The sequence below is a fragment of the Artibeus jamaicensis genome, unplaced genomic scaffold, assembly GCF_021234435.1.
Source record: "Artibeus jamaicensis isolate MK-2021 breed Jamaican fruit bat unplaced genomic scaffold, CSHL_Jam_final contig_3126, whole genome shotgun sequence".
Lineage (NCBI taxonomy): Eukaryota > Metazoa > Chordata > Mammalia > Chiroptera > Phyllostomidae > Artibeus > Artibeus jamaicensis.
Window position 1 is genome coordinate 20,612,566 of NW_026521723.1, and position 23,707 is coordinate 20,636,272.

The following is a 23,707-nucleotide window of genomic DNA, read 5'->3' on the forward strand; positions in this document are numbered from 1 at the left end:
ATTCTGGCCAGATACATAGGGCCCAGCAGAAGCTCCAAGGACTAGGAGATGATGGAGCCACAAAATGTCAAGGAGCTGGATTCCTGAAAAATAATAGGAAGGTTCTCCACATTTTCAAGAATATCTGAACTGACTTTGCTTGAGTAAGAAATAAACTTTCCCTGTGTTAAGCCATTATGATTAGGGGGTTTGTTTGTTATAGCAGCGACGGTTACTTATCTTTACCAATATAGGTTCACTTTCCATAAGGAGTGTCACATATTGATAACCTCTCCTAGGTCTACTTACTTAAATCTTTCAACCATTGCCTTGAATGTTAGACATTCCTGCAGACCATATGGCCATATAGCCCTCTTCCTTAGCATTTGGAATCTGGGACAGTCAAGGTGACCTGGGCCACAGAGGAGGCCAGGTCAGGAGGCACTTTGTGAATGACGCCCAATTTGTGTGAATCACACCTCAATAGGCTCCTGCTTTAGTTATCATAACCCAGGACACCCACGAAGATCTGCTTCTTAGACATGTTCTGTCAAGTCTCCAGGAAAAGCCAATCCAGCCCTCATCCTGGCTCGAGCATCCCAGAACTTACCCTATAGTTTTGGAGGCAAGCTGACCATACTTCTTCACAAAGCCCCCTGCAAGTAGGAAACAAGAAAGAGGCTTGAAGAGTTGGGACTGACCACCCACTTGGGGCAATGAGTCTGAGAGAGTCAACAAGGGTGGGTGGAATAATAATGGGATAATAACAGAAGCAGTGAGCCCTGTGGGAGAGGCGCTGTGGTGGGCACTTGACATACATCATCACATGGTTTCCTGTAATAATTTAAGGTGGCCGGTACACATCATCCTTCTGTTTTTTAAATAGGTAAGAAAAATGAGATTCAAAGAAGTCGCCCACTCAAGCCGCAGAGCCAGGAACAGTGTGTGAACGCCTCCAGGTCTGCCTGTCCTAGAACACTGAGCCACTCTGCTGAGCTGTGATGTGCCGCTGGAGCTTCCACTCTGGGGATTGCCCGAGGTGGTCCTGGACCTCTCCAGAGATGAAGGGAGGGAGTGGGGGAGGGAGAGGCACTTGCACCTCTCTCACCACACTGTTCATGTTGAACACAGTCAGTGCCCCATCTTTCCACTTAAGATGCAGCAAATACAGCAGTACCCATCCTGCTGGAATGAAGCAGATGACTGGAGATGGGCTACTGTGGAGTCTGCAGCTAAACAGCAAACCCAGGAAGGCAGCTGGGGTCAGCTCCTTTTATCCAGCTGCTCCTGCATGGAGGGACCATTCACAGTGTGATCCCGAAGTGACTATAACATGGTGGGGTGTTTTTGAGGGACAGGGATGGGGCAGGAGAGGCATTTTTGAGATGCTGGCCAGCCTGGAAGTTGCTTTCTTTGCCACAGGCTGAAAATGTTTATGAAACCCCACCCGAGGCACACATGGTAAGGGCAGAGGTCATTCCCTGATAGCAGCAGGCGCCGTAATGTGAGATTGCTGGGGGGTTAGTGGAAGAGAGTAAATGCTACCTGGTTCCATCTGTAAGAATGCATAGGCATGGAAGACGAAGGTCATGGCTGAGTGTTTCCCTTGGCCATATCTGGTCTTAGGTTCCAACAGAACCTTAGTGAAAGAGGGTGAGTAATAAACACCAGCATTACATTTAAGTGCAGTTCCATGTGGATTGTCAGTGACTATACACGCATTCTGTTTAACATAACTGTTTTAGTATGCTGTGTATAGTTTTCATTCCATTATGTGGGTTTTTGCATAATTCCGTTTATATGAAATGTTCAGAACAGGCAACTGCATAGAACCAGAAAGCCAATCAGTGGCTGTCAGGAGCGGGGAGGCGGGGCGAGGAGAGACTGCCGAGTGTGGTGGGGTTTCTTTCTGGGACAAAAAGTCTTGGAACTGGACGGTGGTGATGGCTGTACAGCCCTGTGAATGTACTTAATGCCACTGAACTGCACACTTTAAAATGATTGAAATGGTACATTTTAAGTGATATGTATTTTACCAGAATAAAAAATACCAGGCCAATATGGGTTACGTATGCCTTTAAAACTCTTGGTGGTTAAACATTTTATTTTTATTCCAGAGGGGGAAAGAGAGAGAGAGAGAAATATGAATCAATAGCCTTCCACACCTGCCTGGACTGGGAACCAAACCTGAACCAAATGTGAAACCCAGGCATGTGTCCTGACCCAGCATCGAACCATGACCCTTTAGTTTACGGGGCAACACTCCAACCAACTGAGCCACACTGGCCAGGGCACTAAACATCTTATTCCAAAGGCCAGAATTCCTGTATTCCTTCAAAAAATAAAATAAAGCGAAGATATGGCAGTTCCTTAAAAAATAGTGAAAGAATGCCATTTGGAGGTACTTCTACATAAAAATAAGAGCAGTTTATGGTGCGATCCAAGGGCAACACATTCAGCTGAACATGGAGTTGAGGAATGCTTGTTTTAATGAGTTAACACCAGAGGGTTTACATCTAAACAAAAAGAGACTCTGGGCGAAAATAACTAACAGTCTATTTATAGGCAAAAATGTGAAGTTTCAACTTGTCAGATAAGGCGAAATTAATTTTGTGAAAGCATGAAAATCTGGCAGAACAGTAAGTGTATGCAGGAAAATAAGTGGAAAGGGGATGTAGGTAGAGATGCCAAAAATAGAAGAGTAAGTTCAGAGAATTGGTGAAGGCAGGACTGAGTTAATGTGGGAAAAAGGCCAAGGCGCTGAAGGCATTTAAACAGTTGCCTTTAATTTTTTTTCAAGGACAAATAAAACAGAACGCTGGCAACTTTCAGCGGTGAAAGTTCAACAGTGGCGGGCCCAGCAGTTTTTGTCACAGGATACAGAAAGACTGAACTGAGACCGAGATGCTGCCGGAGGGACCCTTGACACCAGAAGAGACACAACTACTAATTCTGCCGGGATGGTGCGATTGAACCAAACCATCCCAGGCCAACCAGGGAGCAGTCACCCCGCTAGCAGGCAAACTCAAAGCGAACTTTAGGGTCTACTTAGACTATGGTTTTCCACTTAATTAGAACAAATAGCCGCTTTTTGTAACAAATATTTAGCAGTTCCCCCCGGGCCATCCTAGATTGAAGTTGGACGTTAACTACCCACATATATAACTTTGGAAAGAAAATATATGTAAAGACCTACCTAAAATATTAAGGAGAAATAAAAGGAAAGCAAATTACAATAATATTTATTTCAATATGTAAATGTTTAAGCATGGCAATTTCCATATGTAAATGTTCATGTGCATTAGAAGACATAAGGAAACAGTCCGGGTGTTTGCACCGGCTGATACGCATTTTTGGATTTCAAAGTGAATGGTCAAAAAACATACCGCACAAACAGTACAGGACAATGAGAGAGCACAGGTACACAGGTAGACATTTAAAAAATAAAAAGAAGAAAAAGAAGTGTTAGCCATGTTATCTGTCAATGATATCTGAATACAGGGAGAAAAATGACAAGAAAAATTGCATAGTAAAAAGGAAAGTACTGATAGAATAAGTAACAAGCAGACATATTATATAAAAAAGAAAGACTGAAATAACGATGAAAGATAACTTAGCAAGACCAGTTACGAACCACTGAAGTAGAGGAAATAAAAAAAGGCTAAGTGTGGTATCAAAAACAATATTCTATTTTGTGACATGGGATCTCTGAGACCTCACCTGTACTAAAACACTGATTCAGCCCCTATCACAAATAAGGCGCTGGCCCGAGCTTCAGCAGGGACGCTGACATACACAATAAAAGCTAGAATAAAATCTGACCATTGAATGAGAGGCCAAGTGTTTTGAAGCTGGGAAAGGGGACATTCTGGTGTTGAAGACTGTGAGTTTTCAACTGCAGATCACTGCAGGATATGAAAGGAGGGAGTAACAAACTCCTATCTGATTTTTTAAAAGGTATTTTGAACAGCAGTGCAGAGATTAGAGTGGGGTATGAGGAGAAATGAGGAGACCAGCTGGAATTTGCTCAACCGGTCAGGGTGTGATGGCAGCCAGGACCAGGATGGTGGCAGCAGGGACAACTGAGAACTGCACAGCCGCACTGGCGCGTGACTGGGGAAGGGCAGAGAGTACTGGAGGATGACTGGGGTGTCCTGGCTGTGCTCCTTCCCAAGATGTGGGCTGTCCCCTGTCAAGTTTCAGCTGTGTCTCCCTGGGGCCACCAGTCCCAGCCTATGTTAATGGGCCCCTGACAGGGACTGTCTGTCTCTGTGTAAACGGGGCCTCGTCCTACTCTAACTGTTCATTCTACAGTCTCTTCTCAGGCAGGGAGCTTTGGAGTTCGCTGTTGCAGTCTGCCCATGCTGGAATGGCACAGGTCCTCCAGTCTCATGCTGTCGTGCTCAGGAACACCTACGCCCATTCATACAGACCGCGGGGGTCATTCCAAGGCGCCAAGCAGACATTTCAGGAATTCTGTTTTGGGTTTCAGGAAACTGATGCATCACAGAATCAATTCTTAGGGGAGAAGAGCTGGTGAACTGGGTGAAAAGGGTGAAGGAATCAAGAAGTATAAATTGGTACTTACAAAACAGTCATAGAGATATAAAGTATAGGGCATATAGCCAGTGATATTGCAATAACTGTGCATGATGCCTGGTGGGTACTGGAAATATCTGGGAGAACACTTTGTAAAGTATACTATCGTCTAACTACTATGCTGTACACTGGAAACTAATGCAAAATACTATTGAGTGAGTGTGAACTGTAATTGAAAAGTAAAATAAAATAAATCAATTCTTCCTCAGAGGGGTTGAAATAAAATATCCGTCACTCAGAAAAACTATTTCCTGGTCATTCATGGGTAAGGCAGTCATGTATACTCTCCAATGATTCCAAAGAAATAGTGATGCCAAGTTTTGTTTTGGGGTACAGTTCAATAAATTATGGCCGATAACCTCCCCATTATCTTACATAATTACTCTGAGGAGGAAGTGAGGTGCTCTGCACAGAGAAACTAATTTCTTTTAGAGGCCAAGACTCCGTGTGCTCCCAGCTCCCTTCCCTAGAGTCGCTTTCCACTGTGATCCCCAAACACTCCGAGCCAAGTAGCAGGTATTTCCTCTTGTACTTATGTTATAAAGGCAACTTTGCATCATACTATTAGAAAGGAAAAACAGAAAAATCTACATCCAGTTTGAGCACCCCCCCCCGCAGGTGGACGTGGCAGAGTCACCTGGCTGTCGTCCGCTGCACAGGTGTCTGGCCAGAGCTGTGTGGTGGGCAAGTGCAGCGTACGGGAGGGTGTTGTAAGCATAGTTCTGGAGAAATTCGTTACATGAAAAAGAAGCCTATTTTTGTTGGGGACCATACAAAATGATGGTGTATCAAATACACACACACAGAATACCTGTAATAACTCCCAGGCATTTAGAAAAATAAAGGCATTTAAAAATAATGTTAAAGTAGATTCATGGAACAAAAGGAACCACACAGCATGTCCCTGTGGCTGTGGCTAAGGGGAGTAGCTCCTCCAGAGAACTGTAAGCAGGGTGAAGACAGAGAAACCACTGCCCGTGGGCAGAATCCAGTCCGTTCATACCCTGAAGTGGACATGACTCCAAAACCTGCCCAGTCTCATGCTCCAGCCCTTCTCCAGCCTGCTGCTCTGCCCTTCAGCTTTATTTCACACTCCTTTCTGCTTCCACCTGTCTACTCAAGCACCCTCCACACGAGGCCCTAATTCTCTATACTTGCCTCTCAACCACATCACCTGAACCAAAATCGGACTCATCCTTCCAGGACTAGCCCAAGTCCCTCTCCTCCACGAAGACGTTGCAAACCATTTCAGCCTCTAGAGGTCTCATTCTCCCCTGAGCATACAGAGCTGATGTGCCAGTCGTTTGGCAAATAAACCCAAGCTGCATTATGACTGGACTTGCGCTTCTACTTAACTTTCGTTTATAAGTCTTATCTGACCGACTACATTCTTGAGGAACGGACCTGAAAGAGTATCGTGTCTCCTACACAGTACCACACAAATGTGCCCTGTAGGTACATCCTGATGTTGAATCTTCATTGCAATACACCAACAAAATATGAGGTTGAGGAAGTCCATCTCCTGCGGACAATCATCACATTTGTTCTTCGGTCCCAGAACAAAGTTAACACATTCAATAAAATCGGATGAGTGAACAAGAGGCTAGAAATATGAGCAACTTAGAAAGGGCCAGGGTGAAGGTGGGAGAAGGGGATGGGGGAATGAGAGATGGGAAGAAATGATGGCAGCATCAATGAAAGAAATCAAAGCAGGGCCAGCAAGGGGTACTGGTGTGCATTACGGATGGAGAAAAGAGACAGAGGCAAAGTGGAAGGTGAAAGTAAGGAGAAAAGGGAGTCAGATAAAGGAAACTGGAAGTCATCCTGCAAGAATAGAATGAGACCAAGTACAATAATTTGTCATCTAACCCTTCGGTATAGCAAATAAGTGAGGCTTCTGCCAGGGCAGTCTTGACACACAACTATGTCACAGCAAAGACACTAGTGGGGCAAAAAGAATAATTGTCATCTCTACCGCATTTACATTGTCAACTTTGATGAGACAAAAAAGGAAAAAACTCTCAGAACATGTCCAAGATTCTGACTGAGTAAAAAAAATAAATAAATAAGGCATATGCCCTTAAAAAAAAAAAAAGAAGGGTCATGAAGGAATGTAATAGATTAAAAGAAGTTTATAATAATATAAAGGGAAACAGTTAAAGGTCTTTAAGAAGACAGGAAGTTTAGATAGAAGAAGATAGTATGAAAGAAATATAAGAACAAAAAGGAGAATCACAGCAGACATTCCTGAGGAATAAAATAATTTAAAGCTCAGCCAATATAAATAGACATGGGCTCAAAATACATAATGTCATCAATCCAATCCAATGTGAAAATAAAAGGGATCCGAGAAATCTGTCCCTGAAAAAAGGGTAGTGGCAACACAGATGGCGCAGGAGCACGTCCTACAATTTCAAAATTACTCAACAATGATGGTGCTCGTGGCGCCAGTACTGCTGGACTAGTGGTCACTAGGGCTACTCTTCTCCCCGGGATCACTCTCCCTTCTGCTGCCACATTCCAGGCGGCTTGCCACCTGACCCTTTCTCTCTCACATAGTCGGGGAGCTTGGATTACAAGCCAGTGGTTTTGTGGGGGTGCAAAGAGCAGAAGCTGCAGCACTGAGGCAGGGGGCAGGGAGGAGGCGTGCTTGGGGAGGGGAGGAGATGGGCTGGAGGCCAGCCCCTGGCAGACAGCTTGAGCCCAGACCTTGTTTTGAACAGGGGCAGCTGAAAGGCAAAGCAAGGACTGCAGCTCTTGGCAACCCACAGAGCCAGTGGTGTGGCAGAGAGAAGAGCAGAGGAAACTATCTTTCTGGGGCAAAAGCGCAAAAGCCAAACAGCGAAGGGGCAGAAGTGAGCTCCTTTCTATCATTTCATAGGCTGATGTGCCATGAAGATACCTAGTACGCTGGTCCCTCTGGTTTGGATTTGGGAAATATTTTCCGCATGGGAACAACCGTTTCTCAGTCAATTTCCAGGAAATCAATGCTTACAGATGGAAGACCAGTGGCAACCCCTTCCATTTTGGTGAGCTTCTTTGCCTGAATCAAATCAAGTCATTTTCCTCCTTGATACCCTCCAATGGCTCTCTATCATCAAGTCTAAAGGCCCTACGTGGTCCCATGCCTGCCTGCCTCTCCAGAGTATCCCCACCCCTCCTTTACTCACTCTGCTCTGGCCCCAACAACTCTCTTGCTGTTTCTTATTCCCAACTATGGCTACTAAACACCCCCACAACTCATTTCCTGACTTGTTGCTGCTTTCTCACAACTCGTGTGTGCGCGTTCCCTTTTTGCCTCTCCAACTGATATCATGTATCCACTGCTAACTCTTATAGCATCTCTTGTTACTTAGTTGGTATTCCCAGTAGACAGCTCAAAAAAGAAGAAATGTGTTGATAGGATTCCATGAAATAATACAGGAATATTATAACCAACTATTTAGTCAGTGTGATGGTTAATTTTATGTGCCAACTTGACTGAGCCATGGGATGCCCAGATATTCAGGCTTCATCCAATCAGTTAAAAACCTGAATAGAATGAAAAGGCTGACCTTCTCTTGAAGGGGGACATCAAGCTGGGACAGAGGCAGGAGGCTGTCCCCTGCCTCTCACTTGAACTGAAACATCAGCTCTTCCTGGGTTTTGAGGCTGCGGACCTGTGGACTGAGACCACACCATCTGTTCTCCGGGTTCTCAGGCCTTCAGTCTCAGATGGGAACTATACCCCCAACTCTCTCTCTGTTCCTCCCTGGGGTGGGCCTACAAGTTCATTTGGTTTTTCTGTACGATGGCTCCAGTAGTGCTTAGCTGTCTTTAACTTCATTAAAAACAGTTTTGTTAGATTGTATTGTGACAGCTGTCATATCAGCGTGCATTAAAAAAAAAACTTGTCAAAATTGGTGGGTTTTTGAGTAGCCATTTTAATACTGAAGATGGAAGAAAATATGCAACATTTTGGCATATTCTGCTTTATTATTTTAAGAAAGGTAAAAATGCAACTGAAACACAAAACAAGATTCGTGCAGTATATGGAGAAGGGACTGTGATTGATCAAATGTGTGAAAAGTGGTTTGCAAAGTTTCGTGCTGGAGATTTCTCACTAGACAATGTTCCATGGTCAGGTAGACCAACTGACATTGACAGTGATCAAATCGAGACATTAATTGAGAAAAATCAATATTATACCATGCGGGAGATAGCCAACATACTAAAAATATCCAAATCAATAAAGTTATTGGTGAAAATGAAAACTGGGTCTTTTATTTTATGAAAAAAAAAAAAAACAAAAAAAAACCACATGGACTTGTTGGCCAGTCTAACATGCAGGCAAACCTTGCTTTACCGCACTTCATAGACGGTGCGTTTTTACAAATTGAAGACAAGGCCCTCCACCAGCATAAAGATCACCAATCACTTCACTGCAGTGCTTGCTTCATCGTGACGGTCTGGAACCTCACCTGCAATATCCCCATGGTGTGCCTGTAGGAGCGATCTACCTTCTGCTTCTCTGGGAAACTGCAACGGCAGATACCAGCACTAGCCAGTCGGTTCTCAAACTACCGGTCCCAGAATGCAGCAGTATCAGCATCACTAGGAAACTTGTTAGAAACGAGCATTCTTGAGGCCATCCCAGAACTACTAAGTCAGAAACTCTGGGGCCGTGCCTGGCAGTCAGTGCTTTCGACAGACCTCCAGGTGATTCCGATGCATGCCCCCATCTGAGAACACTCTACTCAGCTAAATACATCCTGTCTGGGACTGAATCCTCCCTTGCTACTCAGCATGTGCTCTGTGGCCATGGGCACCACCTCCGGCTGGTTAGCACTGCACACAGTCAGGCCCCACTCCAGACCCACAGAATTGGAATCTGCATGTTAAGAAGGGTCCCAGGTGGCTCATGTGCCTGTTTGTTCACAAAATAGAATCCTATAAGGTGAATATGAGCCATCCTGAGATCTGGACCCCCTCGGGGCCTACCAGTCTGGCTTTCCCTGAGCGCCTGAGCTAATGCCCTTAAAATTAAACCTCCGTTACTTGGAATGACTTAAGTGACTCTCTGGTCCCTGAAACACAAAGGCCCTTCCCAGACTCAGATGACCGGGTCTGGGGCACCTCCTTCATGTCGGTGCTGCTCCTTATTCCCCCCGCCCCACCCCAGGGTCACTCTGCAAATGAAACCAATTGCCCAGAACCACTCACCACCTTGTTTATACTCGTGGGTTTTTCCTTTTCTTTCTCTGACTAATCCTTACTTTTCCCAATTCAGATGGGAGCCTCCAAGGCTGTGCTGCCCAGCACAGCAGCCAGTAGCCACTGTGATTATTGAGCCCTTGAAACATAGCCAGTCCGAAGTGAGATGTGCTGTGAGTGTAAAACTCACCCGCCAGATGTTGAATACGCAGTATCTCGTTAATAATTGTAATACTGACTATATGTTGAAATGATAGTTTCTTGGGTATATTGGGGTAATTTTATTAAAATTGATTTTACCTAGTCCTGGCTGGTATGGCTGAATGGCTTGGAGTATCACCCTGTAACCAAAGGGTTGCAGGTTCGATTCCTGGCCAGGGCACACACCTAAGTTGCAGGTTTGATCCCTGGTCTGGGCACACACGGGAGGCAACCAATCAATGTCTCTCTCTCACATCAATGCTTCTCTCTCTCCCTTCCTCTTTCTCTAAAAGCAACAAAAAATGTCCTCAGGTGAGGATAAAAAATAAAATTAATTTCACCCATTTTCTTTTAAGGTGGCTACTAGAAAACTTAAGATTATACATATGGCTCATGGTACATTTCTGTGGACAGTGCCGTGCTGGAGAACAGGACTGTGGCCCCTGCATTCGAGAGAAAGGTCCCGGAGGGCAGGTACCAGGTCTCTTCCCCGCTCTGCACCAAGACTCTGTGGCCAGTCCTCTGAGGCGGGTGAGTGTCAGGGCTGGTGGCCAAGAGCCTTTCTAGGGCTTAGACCAGGGTTGCATCCCACTGCATTAGGCCATGAATGGCCCTGTCAATAAGGCGCTTGTCCTTATGAAGGACATCGCATGTTTCTGGGCCCTGGTTACCCAGTTGGAAATCAGACAGGGAGAGGACTCTGCCTGAGCAAGATGGCTCCCGCCGTGTGGGGTCAGGGTGACTCAGCACAGGGACCCCAGTGGCTGCTTTCTCAGTCCTGTCCACAAAGCCACCATGCCCAGTCTCTCCTCAAGTGTTTCTAGTCCACTCTGCCCCCACCTTTGCCGGAGCCCAGGGTAAGTGGCCGCAGATGAACATTTATGCGTTGGCCCTTTAAATGGCCCTTTGTGTCTCCAGCCAGCTGTCTCTGGCAGAGAGCAGCCCTGCGCTCTTGCTCAGGCGGGGCCCTCCCCTCATCTGATTTCCAATCTCGTAACCAGGGCCAAGAAACACGCACTATCCTCCACGAGGACAAGTGTCTTGCTCACAGGGCCACCACTCCTCCGCTCTCCATGCAAGGATTTCCCTGACGTGGTTCTCGAGATGTTAATACCAGGCTCAAATACTACAAGGCTACTGATTACTGGGTGCCTACCCTGTGCGTATGGGGCAGCCATGAGCTCCAGCTTACAGAAAGAGAAATAAAGTTCCAAAATGTTAGACATTTGTGGAGCTCAAATACAAGACCATCCGACAGCACAGCTTTCTGAAGTTGAGCACTAAAGGGTTGCAAGTAAGGATCATACTCTTAATTCCAGAACCTCTGCTCTTACCAGGTAAGAAGCATAGTAGAAAGCTGACAAGAAGGCAGGTGGGCCGCTAGATTCCCTTTGTAAGAGTTGGGCTGGTCTGGCACAGTCCACCAGTTATCCGTGGCAGAAGGGAGCAGAGTGGATCTCTCTAGACTTATGGTCTATGGGCTGGTCCCAAAGCACACATCGGCTGGAACTGCCTTCGATGCAGAAGCAGAATGTGTACAGGCCATTCACATGGAAAGAGGCTGCAGCCTTTAGGCCATTCTATCTTCTAGAAGACATGCATCTGAAGCGATTTGGGCCTGAGTGTCCCCAAGTTAAAACCAAAGAGGACGGGGCAGGGCTGAGAGCCTGAGCCTTCTCCCATTCCGCTGTGCCTCTCCTGCCTTGCTTCCCGCCCTCCTGCCCTGACTAAAATTTTTGTTGCTTAGTTGAGACATCAGATCTAGCTTCCTCAACCATGGGAACTGGGAAAAAAAGGTTTCATGTTACCTAGGTTTTTTATACCACCCCTGCACTCATGACCTACTCAATTCCTTAAAAATAGATCAAAGAAAACTAGGGCTAGCCCAGATTTTCGAGACCACTGAATTCAAACACTGTTCTGCAGAAACAGGGGTCCAGGGTTTAAATTCACACACCTGACTGGTAAAAGGTGCAACCAGGACCTTGGACGCCTGACTCATAATCACTCTCTTCCCGAGCTCCGAACAGAATATCAGAAACAGGGGCTCATAGGCTGGATTTTTGTGTCCCCACCCAAATCCTCGCTGAAGCCCTAACCTCCCTCCCCTCCCCATGACCATGACTGTATTTGAAGACAGGGCTTATGAGATGGTGGTAAAGGTTCAATGAAGTCATAAGGTCAAGGCCCTAACCAATGGGCTGGTGCCCTTATTTGCAGAGGAAGGGACCATGGAGAGCTCGCTCTCACTCTCTCTCTCTCTCTGCCATGTGAGGACACAGCAAAAAGGCTACTGTCTGCAAACAGGAAGAGGTTCTTCGCCACAAACCAAACCCTGTTGGACCTTGACTTTGGACTTACAGCCCCCAGAATTGTGGGAAAATTAATTTCTATTATGTGAGCCAGGCAGCCCAGGTTGACTAACACAAGTAATTCTTATTTGTGGACCTCAACTCAAAGTTTGGGCATTGAAAAGTGCACAATGTACGGGGAAGAACAGCCCCAGAATTGGCTGCTTGAGGGCCATTCAGAGACCAACCGGGGCTACTTTCCATCTGGAATGTCCTGGCCCACAGGCACTTGAAGGTCATTAAAATGAACAGGTCACTCAGTTGAAGAATTTGTTGAAACTATCCAAACTATGCATATTCTGTTCTGTGAAACAGTCTGTCCTCCTAGGATGTAGGTAAACAAGAAAAACATTGGCCCAGGTGCCCCTTGCCACCTTCTGAACCTTCCCTGGATGCAGTGATCCTCATAAACAGTGTCCCCTGAAACCCAGTTAAGAGGACTGTTTTCTGAGAGAGGAGAGAGTAAGCCTCACCCTCTGATTTATAAGCCCTTAAAAAGGCCTGGAGGGGTTGAGGGAATCTTGTCATACTTCTGAGGGTCTGACAAACCCCCAGATCCCTTCAGATGCCAGGTCTTTTACCAGCCAACAGCCTGAACTAGAAATGTCCTCATCTGCAAAGCGGCTTCGGTATGTGGGGGATGGACTACCAGCAAAAGAAACAGCTTAATTTACGGTCAGATGCTTTTTTCCTGAAAGTTTATAAGTGAATAGAATTTTTTAAAGTATAAAAGAGAAAAAAAAAAGACAAAATAATCAGTGTTAACACATCGGTGTGTTTATCACATATTTTTCTTAGTTTTATACAATCTTTTATAATAGGCATCTATTACTTTATAATTATGATAATAAATACTGCTCATTCATTCTCTAAATATTTCAGCACCTATTGTGAGCCAGGAGGTTGTCTAGATGCTAGACAAATAGCAGTGAACAAGACAGAATCCCTCTCCTCCTGGACCTTCTGTTCAGAGATGGGCGATAGGGAGACAGCAGAATGTGAGCCCTGAAGGAAAAATTCAGGTAGAGGGAGAAGATGGGGAGTCCTGGGGGTGGGGTGGTCAGAAAGGGTATGCTAAGAAGGGGACGACTGAGCAGAGAGACCTGGAGGAGGTGAGGGTGAGTCAGGTGAAGGGCTATGGAAAGAGCTCTTCCTCTGGAGAGGAACCGTGGGGTGCAGGCTCTGAGGCCTCGCTCCAGGAAGAGCAGAGGGCCGGCACGACCCCAGTGGAGTGAGCAGGTGAGGAGTGGCAGGAGCTGGTCTGGGGGGCCAGGCGGGGCCAGGCGGGGCCAGACGGGGCAGGGCTGTGCGAGGAGTCTGGTCTCTGTCTCAGTGTGAGGTGAAGCCATGGGGAGGCTGGAGCAGGACAGTGAGGTCGTGTGTAGTTTGACAAACGCTGTCTCCTGGGATGCCTCCCTCGTTCGCAGGGACCATGTTTTTCCCATTAGATGAAAAAGGACCTGAGTTTAGGGACGGATGTACTTTCTCCTGTGGCTTCCTTCCCAAGCAATGGCTGCAGCAGGAGCTGCAGGCCTTGGGCAAGCGGACGGCTCCCACCAGGGCTCTCACCTCCTGGGACTCACCTTCCACCGTCAACTCCACTGTCACCTGCCGGGCACCACTACCATTGGTAGCTTCGCAGGTATACTTCCCCGAGTCCTCCTCACGGACAGCATGAATCACAAGGCTGAAACTCCCTCGGATGCCACGGTCCAGCAGGAAGCGGCCCCCACTGGCGATGGGCTGCCCACCTCTGTGCCAGGCCACGCGGGGCTCTGGGTAACCGCAGACCTTCAGGAGAAAGAAGAAAGGCTGAGAGCTTACATTCAAGGAGTTCTTCCTGTGTGCCAGGCACTGTTCTGAGTCCTTTACGTGTGTAAACTCATTTAATCCTCATAACAACTCTTGAAGCAGATACTATTTTCATCTGGACTTAGAGGTGAGGAAATTGAGCCGCAGAGAGTTTGGGTAGCTTTCCCACACACAGTGTTGAAGGTAGAAAGTATCAGAGTCAGGCATCCTGGCTCCAGGGCCCACTACACGAGTTGACTCTCCAGCCTGGTTGCACATTAGAATCAACAGGGAGCTTTGAAAAATGCAAGTGTGCAGGCCTTACCTTGGACCAGTTAAATCAGAATCCCACGGGGTGGGGATGAGCATGCAGGATCTAGACCAGTGCTTCCCACTCTAACATGCAAATGAATCGCTTGTTAAAATGCACATTCTGCTTCTATAGGTCTTGGGCGGGACCTGAGGTTCTGCAGTTCAGACAAGCTCTCAGATGATGCTGATGCTGCTGGTCCCCAGAACTCACGTTGAAGAACAAGGTTCTAGACCTGAGCTGCCCAGTATGGCAGCCCCTAGCCACGTGGGGTGAAGGAGCACTTGAAATGTGCTTGTCCTAATTGAGTTGCACTTTAAGCATAAATTATACACTGGGTTTTGCAGACTTAGTATTTAAAAAAAAGTAAAATATCTCAATAATTTAAAAGCATTGATTACATGTTGAAAGTATAGTATTTTTGACGTGTTGGGTTAAATAAAAATATATTGTTAAAATTAATTTCACTTGTTTCTTTTCACTTTTTTAATGTGGCTACTAGAAGCGTCCCTGCCACCTGCGGGCCTTGCCCGGTGTTTCCGTGGGCAGTGCTGCTCTAGACCGCTGTCTTCCTCTACTGGCAGGAAACTCCCAACCTCTGTTGAGTCTAAGGATTTTAAGGAAGCACTTTTCTAAGCATTTGATGCATCTGAGCCTCGTAGTGACTTGTTCAGATTGGATAGTTCCCCAAAGAGAGGGAAATAGAGATAAATTCCAAGAAAACAAATCTTTACACTTTGGGTTTTTTTTTGAAAGAAATTCCCCCAGGGCCTTGAGCCCTGAACGGATCAGGTGCTTCAGAGTGGACTGATCTTCCGAGGATCAGGGCTCAGACTGGCCCATTGATTGATACACAGCCTGGGACCCAGAATAGGGGGGATTTTAGTACTGGAAGTGCACTGAAGACAGCACAGAAATCTCTTGGGAAAGACGATGTTTGCACCACAAAACGTGGTGGCCAAAGCTTTCATCCATGTCTCCACGCCAAGACAAGAGAGACTGAACACAGGTGAAGCAAAACCAAAATTCCCTGGATGACCCCAAATGGAACTCACAATGAAAGTCTTCAGTGGCCTGTAGCAATAACCCTCCTGCCACCCCCAGGAAGGACAGAGGGGATGCCGCATCAGCACGCGGGAGAAAGGGGGTGAGGAGGCGGCCTGTGCATGCGCACTTGGGCAGACTAACACGTTAACTCCCTAAGCAGCTAAGGAAGAAATAACTGAGCGAGAAGCAGCAGCCGTCATCTTCAGACTGTGCTTGCTTCCCTTCCCAGGTGTCCAGCCCCCAGCGCACCACTGGACTCATTTCTCAGTAGCCAGGGTGTGGATGTCTTCCTAGGAAAGGAGTCCTGGAATCACAGGTGAAATCCTCACAGCAAGCAGCCCCCTGGTGGTCCTCTGTGCCATTCTGCGAACCTCACGAGGCCTGCCTCCCATTCTCACTCATCTGTAGTCAGGCCTTAATAGGAAAACAACCCCCCCCAAAAAGCCTCCAATCATTATTACCCATCTTATTTATGATTTCTGGAATCAAATGAACAAGCAAACACACAACAATCTCTTTCCTTTCCAAATCCAAACTATACTTAGGACAGAGCCCAGCTACCCACGAGGGAATGCTTATTCTAAAGTCACCTCCCCAGAAGCAGACGACAGAGGCCAAAGCCACTGCAGCCTCAGCAAGGCACTCATGTCCCACCTCAGGGGGACAGGGACCATATTCAGGTTTCACATCTATTATAATGTGAAACAAAGTACTGACAGTGGTTGTCTCTGGGTGTCTCCTCTTTTCCTTCTATTTAACTATTATTCTCTGATATTTCTGCGAACAACACCCTTAATTTTGTAAAATAGAAAAAAATTAGACTTCCGCCAAGATGAAGACGTAGGTGGAGGAACCACCTTGCCTCTGTGCACAACCAAATCTAAGAACAACTATTTTTAACAACAATCACAACCAAGCCACACGGAAAATCGACAATACGGAGTCCAAAGACAACTAAATGCTCAGCTAAACCGGTAAGAGAAGCGAAGCCAGCAGCGGAGCAGGTTAGCAAGAAAAAATTCCCGGGTGGTGCGCGGTGTGCAAGCAGACGAAGGCGCTGATCGCGGGCTAGCTATGGGAGCGCACAGGGAAGAGGCGCAGCGGGCTGTCTGTGGTCGGTCGGTCGCGCATCTGCGTGGGGAGAAACCAGTGAGAAGGGAAGCCTGTGCGGGGCAGCAGGCTCGCACAATTCCGGATAAACAAGCCCGGGGCGAGTGGTGTGACTGGACGGGCTAGGCTAGCGCCATTGCTCCTTCTCTGACCACGCCCCCACACACAGCATCACAAACCAGCGACCTGGGTCGCCCCGTCCTGGTAAACAATTAAGGCTTCGCTCCGCTTACTTAACAGCACGAATAGACCAAAAATGGCTCTAGGACAACTCAGAGCCCCAGAACCGATAGATCTAAGCGATGAAGAAATAGCCAGTCTTTCAGATGCACAGTTCAAAACACTGGTTATCAGGATCCTTACAGAACTGGTTGATTTTAGTCACAAATTAGAGAAACATATGGAAGCTAAACTAATTGAAATGAATGGTAATACAAAGGAAACCAATAGTAATGGAAAGAAAATTGGGACTCAAATCAAGGGAGTGGACCACAAGGAAGAAAAAAATGATCAAACAGAAAAGAATGAAGAAATAAGAATTCAGAAAAATGAGGAGAAGCTTAGGAACCTCCAGGACATCTTTAAACGTTCCAACATCCGAATTATAGGGGTACCAGAAGGGGGAAAGGCACAGCCACCAGTGGAAAACTTATTTGAACAAATAAAAAAGGAGAATTTCCCCAATCTGGCAAAGGCAATAGAATTCCAGGAAATCCAGGAAGCTCAGAGAGTCCCAAAGAAGTTGGACCCAAGAAGGAACACACCAAGGCACATCATCATTACATTAGCCAAGATTAAAATGAAGGAGAGAATCCTAGAAGCAGCAAGAGCTAAGGGGACAGTCACCTACAAAGGAGTCACCATCAGACTGTCAGCTGATTTCTCAAAAGAGACCTTACAGGCAAGAAGGGGCTGGAAAGAGGTATTCCAAGTCATGAAATCTAAAGACCTACAACCAAGATTGCTCTATCCAGCAAAGTTTTCATTTAGAATGGAAGGACAGATAAGGTGCTTCTCAGATAAGACCAAATTCAAGGAGTTCCTCATCACCAAGCTATAAATGTTAAAGGGACTTACCTAAGAAAAAGAAGATAAAAAAATGAGACAGTGAAAGGACAGCAAACTCACAGTTAGTAACAACCACACCTAAAACAAAAGCAAACTAAGAGGATAGCTAGATCAGGAGCAGAACCATAGAAATGAAGATCTCATGGAGGGTTAGCAACAGGGGAGTGTGAGGAGGAGAAGGGGGGAGAAGGTACAGAAAATAAGTAGCATAGACAGTAGATAGAAAATAGATAGTGGGGAGGGTAAGAATAATAGGGGAAATACAGAATCTAAAGAATTTGAGACACGTGTTCATGAACTAAAGGGGGAAATGGTGGGGGAGGGGTATGCAGAGTGGAGGGGAATGGAGGGGGGAATAGAGCAAATGTAATGGCATAATCAATAAAAAAGTTAAAAAAAAAGAAAAAAATTAAATGAAAATGTGTTTCATTTATATCAGTGTGTTTACATAATGAATGTTAGCACATTCAGTAACTTGTGGAGGCCCTCGAAAGTACTTAAACATAGCCATGTAAATAAAAACACCACACAAATAAACATTATGCACGTTTGGAGGTGACAAATGCCATGTACCTACATAAAAAATGTGTCATCTTGTGACACTATGTTGGCACAGAGGTTCATGTGAAGGCACATTAGACAATAATTACTTTGTTAAAGCATGATTCTTATCTGTTAAAGCATATTTTCAGGAAACAACTAAGGAAAGGAAACTCTTCCCTATAGAAGGAAGCCCTTGAGGAGCCTGGCCATGCAGTGAATTTGCAAAACATTGTTATCTTCTCCCCCACCCCATGACGCAGGAGCAGCCAAGCCTCCAGAAGATGATCCCCTAGCCTCCTGTGAGCTTCGGAGAAAGGGAGGGTACAGCACTGAAACTGGGCACAGATAAATCATTAACTGTACCCAAGGTGTCCTCAGCATTCCAGCAGCGAGTTCTCTGGCCCCCTGCAGCAGTGCCAGCTCTGGTGGCCCATCAGTTCCTGAGGCATCAATGATTAACTGGGGACATTGCAAGTGTTCCAGACCTCAGGGACACAGCTCCCTCTTTCCCTTTCTGTTTTCCTCTCATTGACACACATACACGCCCTAATTTCCTTCTGAAACGTTCTGTTAAAAATAAATACTTTAGGATTTTTAAATATCCGGAAACTGGCACCTCTTAGAAAGCTGCAGCTTGCAATGGGACTTCTGCCCACCTTGAACCTGAAGTAAAAGCAGGAATCTCTGTGGCCTCGCTCTGTTCCAAAGTCTGAACGGTTTGCAACTCCACTTCTTTTCCTCCCAATATGGGATAAACTTGGTCGGCCACTGCCTCACATTTAAAAAAAATTATTCAGCTTCAAGCAAACCCATTTTTACTGTCTGCCCACTCTCCTGGGCTCCTGGGTGGGGAAGGAAGAAGCGCCTGGGCCCACCTCCTTGGGACGCCTGGAACAGCCTTGCCCCCTGCCCTGCCGCCCCAGGCACCTTATCTGCCTCCATCACAGGCTTTCAGCCAAGAAGCTGCAGCTGGTATTTTTACAACCTGGTCCAAGGCCACACTAAAACCCCAGTGGTACTTTGCCTTTCAGAGGGCCTCCACGTGGAGAATCTTATCTGATTCTTGGAACATTATGAGGAAGGTGTCTTTGATTGGGTTCCCCAGAAGCAGAGCCTGAAATAGGGATTTAGGGAGCCCTGTCTGCAAACCCTTAGCCAGCAATCGCAGCAGCTGGAAATGGATGCGCACGCCTGGTGAAGGGGTCTGGGGGGGGCCCTGGGTGGGGCCCCAGTGGCATCTGCGGCAGCAGACAAAGCCAACCACAGTGTTGAGCCCAGAGAGGTGAGAAAAGGGGCCCAGAGAAGTGGATGACTCGCCAGTGATCTCACATGGGCAGATGACCTGGCAGATTGGGACCGTAGTATTGGTCTCCACGCTCAGTGGTCGCCTCTCTATGCCTCATTGTAAATGCAAGAAACTGCAAGAAAGAAATTCCTGTTGTTTAAGCTGCCCAGTCTGTGGTATTTGGAGGAACACATTCAAGTCTATAGCCCTGTCCAGTTATTCTGAGAAAATAGACCAAGACTTGCTTATGGCATGGCCATATCATACATGTGGGGAGCAGATATTGCTTTAATTGAGAAGAGATTGAGAGTTTATTAGAGATAGACACTTATCAATGCTTTAGGTTCTACAGTATTTGTCCCACCAAATGATCTAAGATAGACAGGGTTGGTGCTGTGTGCCCAGGACGGCCCTAGGAGAGTCAGTGTGGTGCAGTGAGGGGCCGGGGCCTGAGTGCTGGGGCCTGGAGGGGCTTCTCGGCCTCCTCAGAAGAAGGCCCCGCCCATCGCTGAAGCTGTCTGGGTCTGGTTCTGGGCAGTGACCCACTTAGCTTCTGGGGAAGATTCTCCCCTCCCCCTCCAGTCTCCTCTGGGTCCAGCCCACAGCCTTAGTTCCCTCTAATCCTCCGTATGCAAAAAAATGAGTGACCACAAGCAGAAATGCTCATGAACGTGAACAGACAGCCCTGACTTTTCACCATAATGAGTTTTTGGAAATGGCCCCAAAGAGGGTCATTCTAAGGAGAATCATGTTTGCCGCAGTAACCACATTTAATTGGAGGTTGTGTTCTTGAACAAAAGCCCAGGATCAAATAAATCAAGGCCATACTGACAAGTTGTCATAAAAATAAAGACATGGTAACTATAACCCCTATAATAATTTTAAATAGGAAAACTATGCTCCAGCTCTATAAAATGTCCTCAAAAACCTTTATGGCCTCAAAAGGCCTTTAAAAGGAATGGGGGCTCCTTCTGTGTGTGTTGGATGGTGAGGAGAAAGCTGGGAGGCAGGCGGGCAGCTGCTCGCTGCTAAGTTCCACCTACTTCTCCTACTCGAGGGACAGTCATTCAGAACCTGGTGCTTTAAAAAAAAAAAAACAACTTTTGACAGCTTTTCTTTGAAAGACCATAACAGAAAAGCAAGCTGGGGAAGAGGGGTACGAGAAGGTGGGGACCTCCCCAGATCAGAACCTGGTGCTGTCTTGAGATTTACTGAATGACTACAAGTGAAACATTCCTAAGGGCACTGAACCTCTTGATCGTTCTCTGACAACATGTAAAGGGTTTTCGGTCAACTCCGAGTTGCTACCAGAGCCCGAACCCAGAGCAGTGGCAGGTTCTCTGTCTCCACAACCCTTGCAAGACTCAGAGAAGCACATCTGCCTTCTCCTAAGACCGGTGAGGGAGAGAAAGAGGGCGATTTTGCCATTTTTGATGACCTCCTACATGTGTTTGGTTTCTGGGCGAGCTTGTCCCTGTATGCACACCACAAGCCCATACGGCTGCTGTGCATGGCTGGACAGGAGGGGCAGCTGAGACTCTGCCCACTTCTGGACAGAGGGAGGCCAAAAGGAGGGAAGGCAGGATTGATCTGAGACTGGGGTGGAAATGGGCTGCCCACCAGGACCCTGGGGAGTGAGAAACTACACAAAGAAAATGTCAGCAGTGAGACGAGAAATCCTTAGGGCCAGTCATGACAGACTTGAGGGATTGTCGATAAGTATTCATTTGAATCTTGTTGAGGAAGTGAATCGATGCTGGGAAAGGCTGAGTCTGGAGGAGGGGACACCAGGGAAACCTGTCTCCCCCAAGCCAGACAAAGCTGAGCCTGCAGCCTGGCTGCCTGCAGCACGTGACTCTCAGCGTCATCCCCTGTTTAGAGGCAGCTTTCTCTCTAGTAAATAAGCTCTATGATGAGTGACGAGAACAGAGCTGGTCACTTAAAAATTGAAAAATTATAGGGAATGAACCAATGGCACTGGGAAACTAGTTGCCAAAGAATCCTCAGCCCCGTCTCTGAGTATAAACTCACCCAAAGAATCAATGACCATGGAGGCACAGAAAGGAGAGTTAAAACACCAACACCCCCAACAAATTAGATCACAAAAAGAGCCTGAAAAACTCACATCCTGGATACGGAAGGAGAGTGGCGAGCGAAGGGCGAGCGAAGGGCGAGCGAAGGGCGAGCGAAGGGCGAGCGAAGGGCGAGCGAAGGGCGAGCGAAGGGCGAGCGAAGGGCGAGCGAAGGGCGAGCGAAGGGCGAGCGAAGGGCGAGCGAAGGGCGAGCGAAGGGCGAGCGAAGGGCATGACACGGCCGAGCTTGGGGTCTGCGTCTGCGCCAGCGACTGCACACGGCCCATCGGGCAGGCACGAACTTCATTAAGGCTTTGATAATCCCATTGCTGTCAAAAGCCTTCACTGAACCCACAGGTCCATCAGGAAAAGGCCACACCAGCTAAAAAGAGCAGTTAGTGAGAGGCTTAAACTGCTGGGTGCTCCCTGTTCCTAGGCCAGGGTGTGAAGCAGTGAGGATGAAAGTGGTTCCATGACAAATAAAACCATGATGCTGAGAACCATTCTCCAAACTGGCCCTGCAGATGCCACCTGGTCTTCAGGGACAGATGCCACAAGTTTCTCTGTGATCACCACTCTCACTCTCTGGCTCCAGTTTTCTTTCCCTTTGATCCAAGACGCAGACGTGCCCTGAGAACTTCTGGTTTCTCCCAGAGAGAGAGCCCAGGCAGGTTGCAGCTTGGGGCTACACCTCAGGTTTTCTGAATCTTCCAAAAACAAAAACGATCTATTTCCTTTTATCTAGATCAAGCTTAACAATGCATGCAACTTTTTAAATTCCTTTTTAATCATACAAGCACCTAAAAACTTTCGAAGCTGTCCAACGAAGAAACAGAATTCTAAGTGTCATTGGGAACCTCTCAGGTATTTTCTAAGTTCTCCCAAATTCATAGTTTTCATATAAAAACAAGGGTCCTTCTTTTTGAAGCCCCAGCCCCTGTGGGATGGCGGTGGGTTTCTGCCTCACCGGGAGCCCCTCTACGCAAAGTCCTGGGTTCTTGCCCCCCTCCGTCCCATGAAGGCTTCCAAGGACACACCCTCTGCCGCTGGCAAGGCTGGCTCCGGAGCTCACTCTCCTGTTTCCGCTACCGAGTTGAGATGTGCTCTCAAATACACTGAAATGTTAATAAGAGGCATGTGGATCATAGAGGTTTAACAAACCAGTGCTGTGGTTTGTTGTTGTTGTTGTCTAATTTGCGCGGGATCTTCTGCCCACCCTTCCCGATGTCAGCTGCACACCCCTTCTCTGAGGCGCAGCCCCGCCCCCTCCGCACACCACGCTGATTCTGGTTGGGTGCGAGTGGGCCAGCTGCCTCCTGGACAGGGTACCTGGGTTCCAAAAACGAGCATATGATCCAGGGTAGGCAGTCATTGGTAATTCTTCCCTGCAATTTTAAATTAGAATGAAGGGAGACCAAACTGTCTCTTTTTTTCATAGGGACCTCGAGCTGGAAAGATATAAGCCTGGAGCTGTCTGCAGCCATCTTCTCCCGTCCTTGCCCCCCCCTTGTCTCGCCCCCACCTGAGAAGAGGAAACCATCTGCAAAATAAGGTATCGCACACACAGCGGAGAAGAGACGGAGGCACGGTCTGACAGAGCTGTGGTGGCTCCACACCCACTCAGTTACACGAGGCAACGCATCTCTGTCGTCTGTACCAGGTGGAGCTGGTTTCTCCCTCCTGCAAACGAGAGTTCTAACTAATTCAGGGAGGTATCTGGCCTCTAGAATCAGGTTTGTTTGTGGATCCTGGCTGCACCGATCACCCGTTGCCTGACCCTGGACAAGGTACTTAACTTATCTGGCCCTCCGTTGACAATGGAAATGACTCTAAGATGGGGTGATATCAGTACTCACTTCCATGGAAAAGTTTATGATCAAATGAGATAGCACAGGTACAACAGCACACTATACACGCTAAAGGTTAGATCCATCTCTTCTTCAAAATCAGCGGCCCTAGAACGCATTCGGCTCCCGGCTCTGTTAACAGCCTGAAACTGCACCCTAAGAAATATCAGCATGGGTGAGCCTCGGGCTCACGTTCTTACCGACAAGCGCAAGGCATCACACCCTGATGAAAAGGAACACTGGGAGAACAACTTCTGCCTTGGCTGAACTAACTTACTCTTTTTTCCAAAGAGTAAACCCCGTTAGAGAAG

The 23,707-nt window shown here is 47.1% G+C and overlaps 1 protein-coding gene across 4 annotated transcripts in view; it reads right to left on the bottom strand.

The window, feature by feature from the left end:
* MYLK (myosin light chain kinase) overlaps window positions 1-23,707 on the bottom strand; it is a 184,361-nt gene that overhangs the window by 118,979 nt on the left and 41,675 nt on the right. For all 4 annotated transcript variants that reach the window (XM_037132246.2, XM_037132229.2, XM_053663093.1 and 1 more), the window contains 2 exons: window positions 13,907-14,114; window positions 590-635 (listed from right to left, as the gene is read on the bottom strand). In XM_037132246.2, the coding sequence (XP_036988141.2) occupies window positions 590-635; window positions 13,907-14,114 (254 nt within the window). The remainder of the gene's footprint in view (window positions 1-589; window positions 636-13,906; window positions 14,115-23,707) is intronic.